The sequence below is a fragment of the Drosophila eugracilis genome, unplaced genomic scaffold, assembly GCF_018153835.1.
Source record: "Drosophila eugracilis isolate 14026-0451.02 unplaced genomic scaffold, ASM1815383v1 contig_2155, whole genome shotgun sequence".
Taxonomy (NCBI): domain Eukaryota; kingdom Metazoa; phylum Arthropoda; class Insecta; order Diptera; family Drosophilidae; genus Drosophila; species Drosophila eugracilis.
Genome location: NW_024573039.1, coordinates 281406 through 294937, shown reverse-complemented (window position 1 = coordinate 294937; position 13532 = coordinate 281406). Strand labels below are relative to the sequence as shown.

The 13532-nt window shown below is 41.0% G+C and overlaps 4 protein-coding genes across 5 annotated transcripts; all 4 read left to right on the top strand.

Annotated features, from left to right (window-relative positions):
* Window positions 1–1314: 1314 nt before the first annotated feature.
* On the top strand, window positions 1315–2173 carry LOC108111845. The gene is made up of 3 exons (XM_017221451.2): window positions 1315–1469; window positions 1560–1698; window positions 1783–2173. Exons 1-3 carry the CDS (start codon window positions 1388–1390, stop codon window positions 2042–2044), a joined length of 483 nt encoding a protein of 160 aa, XP_017076940.1. The 5' UTR covers window positions 1315–1387; the 3' UTR covers window positions 2045–2173.
* Window positions 2174–2331: 158 nt separating this feature from the next.
* Window positions 2332–4230, top strand: LOC108111835 (growth hormone-inducible transmembrane protein). Its single transcript, XM_017221440.2, has 6 exons — window positions 2332–2751; window positions 2813–2924; window positions 3210–3351; window positions 3443–3779; window positions 3853–3985; window positions 4051–4230. Exons 1-6 carry the CDS (start codon window positions 2544–2546, stop codon window positions 4130–4132), a joined length of 1014 nt encoding a protein of 337 aa, XP_017076929.1. The 5' UTR covers window positions 2332–2543; the 3' UTR covers window positions 4133–4230.
* Window positions 4231–4654: 424 nt separating this feature from the next.
* On the top strand, window positions 4655–7087 carry LOC108111885 (lanC-like protein 3 homolog). Its single transcript, XM_017221520.1, has 3 exons — window positions 4655–4849; window positions 4914–4974; window positions 5101–7087. Exon 3 carries the CDS (start codon window positions 5199–5201, stop codon window positions 6456–6458), a length of 1260 nt encoding a protein of 419 aa, XP_017077009.1. The 5' UTR covers window positions 4655–4849; window positions 4914–4974; window positions 5101–5198; the 3' UTR covers window positions 6459–7087.
* A 1853-nt stretch (window positions 7088–8940) lies between these two features.
* Window positions 8941–13439, top strand: LOC108111854 (apyrase). 2 transcript variants are annotated; one of them, XM_017221463.2, is made up of 8 exons: window positions 8941–9153; window positions 9364–9589; window positions 9728–9925; window positions 9988–10390; window positions 12293–12450; window positions 12513–12615; window positions 12847–13204; window positions 13268–13439. In XM_017221463.2, the coding sequence occupies exons 1-8, from the start codon at window positions 9026–9028 to the stop codon at window positions 13365–13367; spliced, it is 1674 nt and encodes a 557-aa protein (XP_017076952.1). In that variant the 5' UTR covers window positions 8941–9025; the 3' UTR covers window positions 13368–13439. The 2 variants fall into 2 exon arrangements, with proteins under 2 accessions (XP_017076952.1, XP_017076953.1); XM_017221464.1 differs by lacking the exons at window positions 12293–12450; window positions 12513–12615; window positions 12847–13204; window positions 13268–13439 and adding exons at window positions 11016–11173; window positions 11243–11339; window positions 11459–11813; window positions 11959–12130.
* Window positions 13440–13532: the final 93 nt, after the last annotated feature.

Here is a 13532-nt window from a genome sequence, read left to right as displayed (position 1 = left end):
CGTCTCTCGACTGGGAGTCATCGTTTGGGGTCATCGAATTTGCTCTAATCGTTTGATTAGACGACTTACACTGATTACACACATGGATTGGGATGACAGCTTATTTTCCCCAGCCGCTCTCCATGTCGTCACGTGGAAATCAGGTACCCGCATTTTAAAAAAACGGGAAAATCCCGGAAAAGAAAAATGAGCTGTAAGTTAATAACATTTTTATATTAGTTTTAACACAGGTAACTTCCAATATAAAAATGGGATATATGGCAAAATTATTTTGTAACCAAATTTCTTAGATAAATACTTTTTTTTAGAACAGTTTTAAATATGATAGTATATCTTATAAAGGCGCCAACTTAAGCAAATTTAAGAACTGCTAATGATGACTCATCCGCGACCCAGTGCCCGACTGTCTGCATATTGAATCTAATGGCATTGGTCATGATCGCCCGGAGCGAGCTAAACCAAAACATAAACAAATTTTTAAAATTGAACCAAGAGCATATCAAATTATACAGCAGCGGTTGAAAGAAGGTGGGCAAATAATTAATCACAATATTATACAATTTTATCAATTTACTTCTCTTCAATACAATTTCTTGTGATCCTTTTCTAAGATCTGGAAACTTTGCTTTCATTATGGCAAAATATATTAAAATCAAATCAAAGTTTTTATAAACTATTCAATTGGTTATATTTTCATGAATTCTATTATATATATGCACGAGTATATGTATTTATAGGCTGATTAGACAACAGGTCAGACGGACATATATATATGTACATAATAATACCTAAACATACACACCATGGATCGATATTTGTTTCTTTTTGCATATTCCGATGAATTGCTGTTGTTCTTCTTGCTTTTATTGCTGTAAGGAGATAAGCACAACATTGTAAGATGCGTTCCATAAGTATAAGTCAAAGTGACATTTTATAAACTGATCGTGAAAGTACAAAATTGTATTGCTAATCTGAAAAGAAAATCAAATTAATCTTATTAATAAATGTTCTATAAATGAAATGAGATTTAAAATAAGTAATTAATATGCCTTCATTGCAGTAAAAAAAAGCAAATCAAAACGTAAATTCATTTCCAAAACCCTTTTTCACTTTCGTTTAAACTTTCTGAATATTTAACAATTATGAAACGCACTGTTGGTGGGCCTGTACGCATAAACATCCAGCAGATCTGAGTAAAATTTGTTAAATTTATTGTAGAGAAAGCGCGCAAATGTCGTAAGTGTATGATTCCATACAAATAAACATCGCACTTTGTGTTTTTTTTTTAATATAAGAATGAAGAAAGATTAACCGATCGGACCTCAGTTGTGCGCTAAACTTTGCAAACGTCGGGCTATTCTGTCGGTCGATCGAAAATTCCGCTGAAATGGAATCAATCAACAGCGTAACATATATTATCCTACTGATCTCTTTGATCATTGGGGGATGTAAAGGAATCCCATATCGCCGTAAGAAACGAATTTATTGGAAAAATCTATTTTTCCGAATATATTGAACAAGAATCTCTACATGTACATACTTTGTAATTCGCTTTATAGCGCAATCATATATGGACAATCAGCAGTTCTGCATGGATACAATGACAGGAAGGCAACTTTACGTAGGTGAGATCTTCACCCGAGAAGGACAGTGCATCCGGGTTCAATGCCTGGAATCTTCGCGGCTTTGGGAAGACAGGTATGTACATTCTTAGACTCAGACAACAATAATAATTTAACAGTTCACGCCACGATCTATATAATAATACATAATAATTTCCAGCTGCCAAGTGCCGAAACTGACGAAGGGTGACTGCAAACGAGTTCCACCCAAAGACGATAATCCCGAATATCCCCGCTGTTGCCCATTGTACGAGTGCAAGAGCTATGAAACCAATCCCGAGGGAACTATGGAGATGACCAACACATACGACCACTATGGAACTCTGCGGTTGTCCTCTCTTACCGAGTTGATCGTGATCGATAAGAGACCACGTTCTCATGGTGAGATCCCAACGGCGCCGGCAAGGAAATATCAGGTGTGAAAAGTGGTCTGGACATACTTACAGTGTCCAGAAAGTTGTTGGATCACTTAACGTTCGCCCTTCAAACAAATATAAGAAAAAATAACATTTATTGGCCTTTAAAAATAAACCTAAACTAATTTAAGTACATAAACTGTGTTTTATTATTTTTACAACAATACAACCGTTACAAAAAGTCAAAGCTTTCTTTCGATCCTTTGACTGTTGCGATATTTTTTTAAATATCGACATCAGAGGTATTCGTCTCGTTCTGCGATATGTCCATCCATGTATCGACTCCAAAAATCGAATACCGATAGTCTCAGGTATCGATGATTACAAAAAACAGCAAAATAGTAAAATATTGCTACGAAACAACAAAATATTAAAGCGCTGTTAACAATCACAGTTATTCGGTAAAAACACAAACGTTATATATAGGAACCCGAACTTCGATCCAGATAACACTCATCCGAAGGGAATCTATTGGAATCCATCTTAATTTCACCACAACAACACAATGTTGCTGCGTCTAGCACTTTCTGCAGCCCGTCCAGCCGGGAGTCTCAAAATCCTGTCCCAGTCTCCGGGACAGTTTCTCCGGGGCAATCCCAATATCACCGCAGTGCGCAGCTATGCCCGTGGACCTGTTCGCACCCGTGCTCCCGTGGAGCAAGCGAGGGCTCCTTCTCTCAAAGAGAAACTGATGGGTCCACCAAGTGCCAATGGTAAAGCTCTTGTGTAATCTTGTCTATATCTATAACTCACCATCGTTTTCTCGCATTGCAGCCTACTCTATGGGCAAGGGCGCTGCCGCCGGAGCAGCTGCCGTAGGATTGGGCGCCCTTTGCTACTATGGCGTGGGATTGGGCAAGCACACCAGCATCGCCGACAACGCCATGTGAGTGTTATATTTAAGGTCATAGGAAATCATTTAAAATTTTTGGGGCTAACTTATTTAAGATGATGTTTTAAAGACTTACTTTACGAAATACAAATTAGTTTGTCACTATACTTCCTTTCTCATTGACTTTCTAAATTTTGATCGTCTTCGTGGTCGTATAAGAAAATACAATTAAATGAGATATTGTAGTTTTAATTTTAAAATAATACCCCCAAGAAGAAGGGCCATTATTCCTGTCAGACGCACAACGAAACGTAATAACTAAAATCATTCCTTTTACAGCATGTGGCCCCAGTATGTAAAGGACCGAATCCATAGCACCTATGCCTTTTTCGGTGGCTCTTGTGTCCTGACCGCAGCCGCCGCAGCAGCCACCTTCCGTTCGCACCGCCTTCTGGAGCTGGCCTCTCGTGGTGGCATCTTGGTAAGTCCCTTACACCCTAGAGTTATTCTAAAGAAACACACCAGACACAACAGAACATAATCCAAGTTTTCACTTCCCTTTAACCACAAAGGCGACCATCGCTTCGCTGGCCCTGGTCATCGGTAGCGGGGCGGTGGCCCGCTCGATTGAATACCAGCCGGGTCTGGGAGCCAAGCATCTGGCTTGGGCCGTGCACTGTGCTATTCTTGGTGCCGTAATCGCACCCATCTGCTTCATGGGCGGACCGATTCTAACGCGAGCTGCCCTTTACACGGGCGGCATTGTTGGTGGCTTGTCCACCATCGCCGTGTGTGCACCCAGCGATAAGTTCCTCTACATGGGTGGCCCTCTAGCCATCGGTCTGGGAGTGGTATTTGCCTCCTCGCTGGCCTCCATGTGGCTACCGCCTACTACGGCGTTGGGCGCTGGTAAGTGTCGAGATTATTCCAGAAAAAACTGTGTTTCTTAATTGTATTGACTCTCGAATCTTATTTTTCGCAGGTTTGGCTTCCATGTCATTGTACGGCGGCCTTGTCCTGTTCAGCGGCTTCCTGCTCTACGACACCCAGCGAATGGTGCGTCGCGCTGAGATCCATCCCCAGTACAGCTACACTCCCTTCGATCCCATCAACGCGTAAGTCAATGAATGCCGCAGGGAATCAATTCTGAAAAAAATTAAAATATGGCATTTTCTTTTAGCTCAATGTCGATCTACATGGATGTGCTGAACATATTCATCCGCATCGTGACCATTCTGAGCGGTGGTCAGCGCAGGAAGTGAGCCCCGAACAAGGACATGTGATGCAAGGATTATACTCCTGATATATATTTATACTGTTGTTAAAATAAACCGATCGACTTAATAAGCAAAATGTAAAACATTGTTTTTCGAACTAAACTCAGGACAAGATCAGTTTAACACGAAGATAGATGATTGATAGATTGATATCAAAATTTCTTAAAGCTAATCTTTATTTTGACCATAGTGTTCATATGGTTGTGATAAGATAGTTGACCGCCAATAATGGCATTTCTTTAATTTTCTTCATTAACCACTTAATTAAATGGTTAGTAACTTTTTACCTTGCATGTTTGTACGTTACTTTAAACCGATATAATTTATCGATATATTCAGCACTATACATTAGTGCTCGTTACCATTTACCAATTAAATATTGTTATCTCATTAAGTAATAATAATGATTTGTATTTTAAACATTTATACTTAATTTCAAAATCAATGGGGAAATTATGTCAGAATCAGCGATATATCGATATGACATCGATATTTCTTTTAGCTTTTCTGACAGGACCTGAGTATTCCTGCCAGGAATTGTTTAAATATTTCGTGTCGGTCAGTTCGGCAGCAAAAAACTAGTTATTCCATAGAAGTGCCAACTTTTCAAAATTCAGTTGGCTGTGAAATTATCACACGGGTTTCCCAAATCGAGCACACTTCACAAGCACTCTCGTCACTCGCAACACATCTCGTATTTCGGTAATAACGAAATTGTCATACAATGTCACATCATACTCAATAACATAACTTTTCTATTTTACAGATTTATCCCATCGCCAGAAGGTACTTAACCAAGTCCCGACTGCCATTTCCACCAGAGACAGGTAAGTTTAGCTGAAGTGGTAATGAAGGAGGAGGAGATGTGGTGGCCAGACGCCCGGCCGCGCCCTTAAAGCCGGCAAATCGATTTCTTGACTTGCACTGATAAATCGCATTCCTGATTACACCAGGTGCCATTGCAAGTGCAATCGAACAGGACGCCAAGCATACAGGTCAGGTGACCACCAACCAAACGGACGAGCAGGCCGATTCTGGCCTAGAATTTGCCATGGAGCGTCGCTTCTTGAAGAATCCCTTCGCCGATTTTGCTGGAGGCGAGAACACACCGTTCGCCAGCGATGAAGAGCACATTAAGAACCTGATCTGCACCTACGTGGATGCTATTCTGGAGCACTGTCATCCGAACAATGATGAGGAGGACAGTCGTGGCGATCTATATGTGGGCAATGCAGGCATAGCCTTCATGTTCTGGAAGTTGAACAGCTGCGACCAGACACGCGATTTATATCCAGCCCTGGATCACGCAGCTTCCTTCATTCGGAACGCCAAGGCGAATGCGAAGCGGTACAAGAAACGCTCCGCTGAGCGGTTCTCCTTCCTTTGCGGTAATGCCGGCATCTACGCCGTTTCGGCAGCCATTTCGCAAGCGGTCAAAGACACCGAGGAGCTGTCCAATGACCTTGCCAACTTCAAGTCGGGCATCCCGTCCAGCAAGGAGTTTATGCATACCAAATATGGCTGTGACGAAGTTCTGGTGGGCCGTGCCGGCTATCTATCTGGCTGCTATTGGTTGAATGATGTTCTGCCAGAAAAGAAGATTACCGACGACGACCTGGTTTCCATTTGTCAACTGATCGTGACCAGTGGCCGTGAGTACAGCAAGTTAAACAATTCGCCATGTCCGCTAATGTACCAGTACCATGGTACGGAGTACCTAGGAGCAGCCCACGGCCTATGTGCCATTCTGCACATGCTGCTGGACAGCCCGTGGTTCCGCACTGTTCCGATTTCAGCGCCGGCCGCTGAATTGCGTGACATTAAGCGCTCTATTGACTTCTTTCTGGAGCTACAGGACAGCGATGGCAACTTTCCAGTGGCCCTGGAGGATCTGCGTTCCGGCCGGGATAAGCGTCTGGTACATTGGTGCCACGGGGCCCCCGGTGCCGTATATGTGCTAGCCAAGGCTTATCTGATCTTCAAGGAGGAGAAGTACTTAGCCTCGCTACGTCGCTGTGCAGATATGGTTTGGAAAAAAGGATTCCTGCGCAAGGGACCAGGAATCTGCCATGGTGTGGCTGGCAATGGCTATGTGTTCTTGCTGCTGTTCAGATTGACCAACGAAATGAAGTACCTGTACAGAGCGCATAAGTTCATGGAGCTGCTGACCAATTCGGAGTTTAAGCTGCGCGCCAGGACACCAGATCGTCCGCATAGTCTGTACGAAGGCGTGGCCGGCACCGTATGCTTCCTGGTCGATCTACTCGAACCGGAGCAGGCCTACTTTCCGTTCATGGATGTTTTTCACTAGATGGAAGGGGTCTGTGGAATCAGCCCCAAAAATGCTCAACACACGACTTTCAAATCAGGGAGAGTTATCATAATTTCTAGTCACTTGTTTGTCGATTTTTCCGTTGTAGTTTTCTCATTGTTGCCTTTGCGTTAAACCAGCGGACTGGGACGTTGGAGTGGATGTTGGAGATGGAGATGGTGATTAGTAGATGCTACATACTAGGACAAAGTGGAGCCCGTATCCGATCTCTATGCGCACCGCATGCAGGAATGTTCTCAGTCATTCTCATATCAAAATTCTCTGTGCTTTACGCTAAGCAATTAACTTAAAACATTGATACTTATACACAGACATATTACATATACATTATATTTATATACACTTTATATTATATATATATATATATTATATATATATATACATACATTATATATATACATACTTGCGCTGACATCTATATACAGACAAACATAATACTTAAATGCATAGTGTGCTTTATACCTACGAGTAATACACGAAGAGCTCTAAATCTATTGTCAATGAGAATCAAATAAATCATTGTACTATTTTATACAGATATGTACAATCCTGTGGCCATACTCGATCTACCCCTGCGGGGATTGATGGCTATACGGGTGAATACCGCAGACGTACGATTTTTATTTTAACCCTTTCCCTGTGGGCTTTTCATTGGGAAGCTATCCAAAGCTTTGACATTTGTAAAAAGTCAAGTTAAAAATATTATACTATTACGACTCTGATTTTGAATCTTGGCTACTATTTTTTCATTTTACATTCGTACATCATACTGATTGCATTGATCGGAAAGTGCAAGATAAGAAAAATAGGTAAACATGCAATATTTACGTAGATATTAAGGAGAAAATTGATATTACCTTGGCACAGAACAAATATTGGATATGTGTAACTTTATTGAGATCTCTTAAGTTCCTTCGTGTTTTTCTCAACCGTTTATTATCTGCATTATCTAAAGTACTTTGGTTTATATAAAGTCGTTATTGGGCAAGAATTGATTAAAATCTGGTTTATCAGCGGATAATATACTTGTTTTGGATCCAAAGCTTTCAAGCAGTAAGATAATTTTTGATTAGCGACTTTTGGTGATGATTATTCGAGGGTTAAGAAGATAAACTCAAAGTTAAGTCAAATGAATACAATTTCCAATGTTATAGATATTGTAATTTGTATAATCTATTTATATATAACCTAGAACATGAAGTGCTTCAGAACTTGATGGTAGATTCAAGTATCATAAGTGCGATAGTGGGCATTATCGTCATACTGTCTATTCACATATGAGCAGATAGTGCGGATAATGCGCCACAGATCGGGTTTTCGTCTAACTGTAATCTGTAATAAAGCCAATTTGTTTTTGTGTTGGCCAAAGGTGCAATAAACCAAATCGGTTGCCGGTTATATTACGGCCTGTTCTGGTCCCACGCTCATATATATTGTTTTTATTTTGGCCAGGACGTAATAAACACACGGCTGAGAGAAGGCTTTAGGCCACTTCATACATCAAGTGCAGAGCATGTGTAACATGTGTCACTAACTGAATATTACCAGAGTAGCGCCCTCCGTATCCGTTTCTTCCGTATCTTTACCAAATGGCTTATCGGGTATCATGATTGCATATCATTAAGTGCTTGATACCCTATGAAAAAAGCCCTCAAGTGGATATTCATGAGGTTAGGGATATGCGTTACCAAAATATTTCGAAAAAACAAACTTGTTATTTACAGATAATTGCAAAATTGTTTAACAAGATTTATGACTTCAGTTTTTATTTCCTATTTCGTGTTAAAATGACAAAGTAGCTTTAATATTTTAACTAAGTGTTAAGACAAAGTAAACAAACAGTCATAAACCTTCTTACTTTATAGCTTAGTTATACTTTAAGTAAGCATTTATATTACACATTACATACTAGTTCTTATTAAGAACTTCCTAAACAAAGTCCAACTGGAGTTCATCCAAAAGTTGATCTCTTCGTTGCATACTAATTCAGTCTTTTATCTGATAGGAATTGGTGGGAAAATCAAAAATGGAAAAATGCTATGATGTGCAATCGACGAGATACACAGAAAAAAATATATTTTTTTATGATATTATTTAAGCTTACAATTTAATCTGATTTGCCATAATAAGCTATATCAAAGTCTTAAGATTTTGTAATCTAAAATGTAAGCCTTTATAAGCCAAAAATAATAGAATAGAATATCAAGGAATAGTTTTCTTTTTTGAAAATCATATAAACGTTTGTGACAATCTTTTTTAGCAATGTTGGTAAGTATTTCCCTCAGTGCAGTCCGAGAATGAAGTGCCTATTATAACAATACTATTATCAGTGAGAGAAAGAGAGAGGGGCTCCATCGTCCAGATCTGATCGGTGCGAGTGTCTCAGGGCCCGAAACCCATTCAGAATTCGCAGGCATTGGATTGGTGGCGATTTTGGCCATTCAGTTGCCTTATCGACGGCCATCGGGCTGGGTGTGCTTACACTTGAATAAATTTTGTTTTGTTTTATTTTCGGTGATTACCAAATTCCAAGTGCAGCTGGAGAAATGGCAACCACTTACAACCGAATTTTATTGTCCCTGGCCGTGATGTTGGCCATGTGGACAGCTTCGGAGGCAGCCGACAAGGAAGGCTTTCCCGTGTCCATCATACACATTAACGACCTGCACGCCAGGTAAGGCCGAAAACCAGCAATCCAGAGTCTTTGGACTAATCAGATTGAATCGGTTTATGGCCAACACATGGCCGTAAACCATGGCATATCAGGCCCACGTACTGATTCCGATCACGATCCCGATAACGATATATATACACGGCATTGGGAACTCCAACACGAGCCCACACTCCAACTGCTAATCCCCGCTTCGATTGTGATCTTCAACAGGTTCGATCCTACGGACACCTCCGGTGGTACCTGCGACGATGGCGAATACTGTATTGGCGGTTATCCTCGCACTGTCTACACAGTAAAGCGACTCCTCCAAGAGCACGCCGAGCTCAATCCCATCTACATCAATGCCGGCGACAGCTTTCAGGGAACACTGTGGTACAACATCGGCCGCTGGAACGTCACCCAAGAGCTTTTGAACCTTTTGCCCGCCGATGCCATGGTAAGTGGTTATCTTAATCTTAGTTCCCATAATATCAAGAGACACGTGATTGGTTCCAAGTAGAAATGACTCTGTTAGATAAACCCTTAAAATGTATTTTAAGTCATAGCTACCAAGTCAGATACTAACTATTTCTAGACCCTGGGCAATCACGAGTTCGATCATGGAGTAGAGGGTGTTGTGCCCTTCCTGGAGACGGTGAACACCAATATGCTGGTGGCTAACATGGATTGCGCTCACGAACCGACAATGGAGGGCAAGTACAACAAGTCAATGATCATTGAGCGATCGGGTCGCAAGATTGGATTGATTGGCGTTATCCTGGAGACGACCTACGTGAGTGGAATTGGGAGGGTCATTCTTGTTGACTCCTTAGACAATGTCTTGATCTCCTGCAGGATCTGGCCAATACAGGCAAGGTGATCTTTCGTAACGAGAGCGACACTATCCGCGAAGAGGCCCAGCTGCTGAAGGCCCAAGGTGCCAACATCATCATCGTGGTCTCGCACTGCGGCTACGATGTCGACCAGGAGATCGCAGCCAATGCCGGCGACTGGATCGACGTCATTGTCGGCTCCCATTCGCACACCTTCCTTTACACTGGTGATCCGCCTGGTCCGCACAGCGCAGCCGGAGATTACCCCACCGAGGTGGTCCACAGTTCTGGCCATCGTGTCCTTATCGTCCAGGCCTCGGCCTACGCCCGCTATGTGGGCAACCTGGTGGTCTACTTCGATGACAACGGTGATGTTATAGACTTCGAGGGTAATCCGCTCTACATGGACCAGTCGGTGCCCGAGGGTAAGTACACATAGGTTTAGATATATGTTTTGTATTTTTGTGATAACGGAAACCGAGTTCAAGCCGTTTCTTTACCATATAAATTTGGTATAACTTTTTGCCCTCGAAAACTTTAGTTTTGAGTTATTTCAAAATTGATATGAAAAATCATAAAATATAATATATTATTATTATATGTGTTATTTCCTATGTACACTTTTCTTCCTGTGTATGTTCCCAAAATGAAACTTTAGTTGAAAACACTTTAGCTGGGGTTTTTCGATGATAGCCATTCCCATTGATAAAGGTTTTCTTTTGTTGTTAAATATTAGTATTTTATATTATGGCGTGATTAGTCACTAATTAAACGTCACATTTGCTGATACAATCTTATAAACCCGTGAAATTGGAAACAATATGCATTTTACCAACTTAAACAGCATTGTAGTTCTCAAGTGGTTATTATTTTTGTAATTATAATGCATTTTCCTTCTTGTTTTCTTCTGTGCTTATTTTTTTCTGTGCGAAAATTGTTTTTTGTGTTGTGAAGTTGTGATTTGTGTTTATTAACTAGTGTAAAGTCCTAGAATATAGTTCTGTTTTTGGTGTTTATATTATGTGTATTTGTGCCTTGTGTTCACCGTAGATGAGGAGGTGCTTCTGGCCATGCAGCCGTGGAAGACGCAGATAGACGAAGTAGGAAAGGTGGTTGTTGGCACAACCAAGGTGGACCTTACAAAAGACGATTGCGCCGCCGGAGAATGCAATCTGGGCAACTTCTTCTGCGACGCCATGGTGCATTCCGTGAGTAGTGGAAAACTCTGCATACGATCTTAATCCATTGATAACATTGCATTTCCTCCCTGTTTTTAGTTCGTGGGAATGACTTCTTATGAGCAGAAGGCCTGGACTAATGTGTCCGCCGGACTGATGAACATCGGAGGACTTCGTGTGCCGCTCACCAGGGGCAGTGAGTATGATTAGATGGATTATATATGGCTTAATAGAAGCCTTGGGTCGTGTCAAACCAACCTGAAATTAGTAAATAAATAGTTTTAATAATACGTCATAATGTTCTACCAATCACAGATCTAACGTACGCCCATATAGTCAGTATGTCGCCCTTTGAGAACACCTTGGTCTCCTACAATCTGCCCGGCAGCAAAATAGTAGAGGCAATGGAGTGGGCCGTAAGCAAGGTGGACCTTGAAAACGGTGTAACCGGATCGTACATCAATCTACAATTCTCTGGCATTCGGGTGAAATACGACTACACAAAGCCCGTCGGATCACGAGTTGTCTCGGCATCGATACGTTGTGCGGATTGCGAGGTGCCCAAGTACGAGCCCTTGGTATCCGACAAACTTTATCGCCTCACCTCGCCCAACTTCCTGCAGGCTGGCGGCGATGGATACACCATGCTAGCCGAGGGCACAGACCTTCAGTAAGTACAAATTACTTAACAGTAGATTATTATAAATTATAGATAATCTTAAATGTTTTCAATTAATTAAAATGTGTTTTACGATTATATATAGATCAATATTTAATATTCTATAATAATATTTCTATTCTATATTTTTTTGCAGGTGGGGCATCACTGACTTGGACGCCCTGATCTCGTACAGTGAACACAACAACCCCATCTACCAGGGACTTGAGGGACGCATCACTGTGCTGAACTAACCATGAATTATAAAATAAAATGTACTGCCAAATTCATGAATTTGTCCCAGTAAACTTTTCAGGGAAAATACAAAACTTTGTTTCCTTTGGGTGGATTAAACTTATGTATATCTAAGCGATTTATATCTAATAAAGGGAAATGGGAATTTTTTTAGGAGTGTAATAAATAACACTCATAAGCTTGAATCAGGTAAACTCTGCATAATACAGATATGTACATATATATTTCCTTTAAAGATGACACCGTTCTGCAGGCCATGGAGCCCTGGAAAGCTGAAATGGAACCCATCGCCAACCGAATCGTGGGTCAAAGTCGGGTCTATCTACAGCAGAGTGAGTGCTCCCGTGGAGAATGTAATTTGGGTAACTTTTACACGGATGCTATGCTTCACGCGGTAAGTTTGGTGGCTTGGTTGTACATGTGCTAGACATATCTTAATCCAACGATACTCATCAGTTCGTCAAAGACGCCTCGTCAACCTCCCTTGACACCAGTTGGAGTAACGTGACCATTGCTCTGACATCGCCAGGAACATTTCGAGTGCCCATTTCACCTGGCAGTGAGTTTAGTCTATTAATTAACGACATACATACATATACCATAAATCCTTTAAGAAGTCACATACATATTCTGATATAATCTGCAAGTTTATAGAAATAATAACATTTTCCTCTCCTTATGGATGGAGAGATTTTTTTTAAAGTTTATAGATATCAAAGAATGTCAGAATTAAGGATTCCTTTAAATGTTTTTGTATTGCTTCGATCCTATGATTTATTTCCCTTTATAGACATCACCTACAAGCAGCTGTTTGCCGTGGTTCCTTGGCAGAATCGTTTGATCTCCCTAACTCTCCGAGGGAAGCACATTCTCGAGCTGCTGGAGAACGGAGTTGCGTCTATGAATGCCAGTTCTTCATCCCCAAGATCTTCTCGGTTTCTGCAGGTATCCGGTCTTCGAGTTGTCTTCAATCTGAACGCCAGCCCTGGTCAGCGCGTCTCCAGTGTCCGTGTCCGTTGCTCCAAATGCAATGTGCCCCTGTATCAGCCATTGGATCTGGAAGAGAAGTACCGTGTTGTAGTCATGGACTACCTTGCAAATGGAAAGAATGGTTTTGGCGTAATCAGCGAAAACGCAGAGGATCCTGAGTAAATATTACAAATTAAGTCAATTAAAATTTAATTAAGAATGAATAATTCGATTCTCCCCAGAATTGGTCCTTTCGATTTGGATGCCTTGATAGATTTTATGAACGCCGTGGGACCTATTACCACTGGAATTGAGCATAGGACCCAGATTATTAGAACATAGATTTAACATATTTTCATATATTTCAAATGATTTCAATGATAATGAATAAACGTATTTGGTAAAGGATATTAAGTGACGACATATTTCATTTATTATTTAAATATATTTTTATAGGATTATCTATACTTTCTATTATATTAACAAATGTTAAAGAAAAGTATTGCG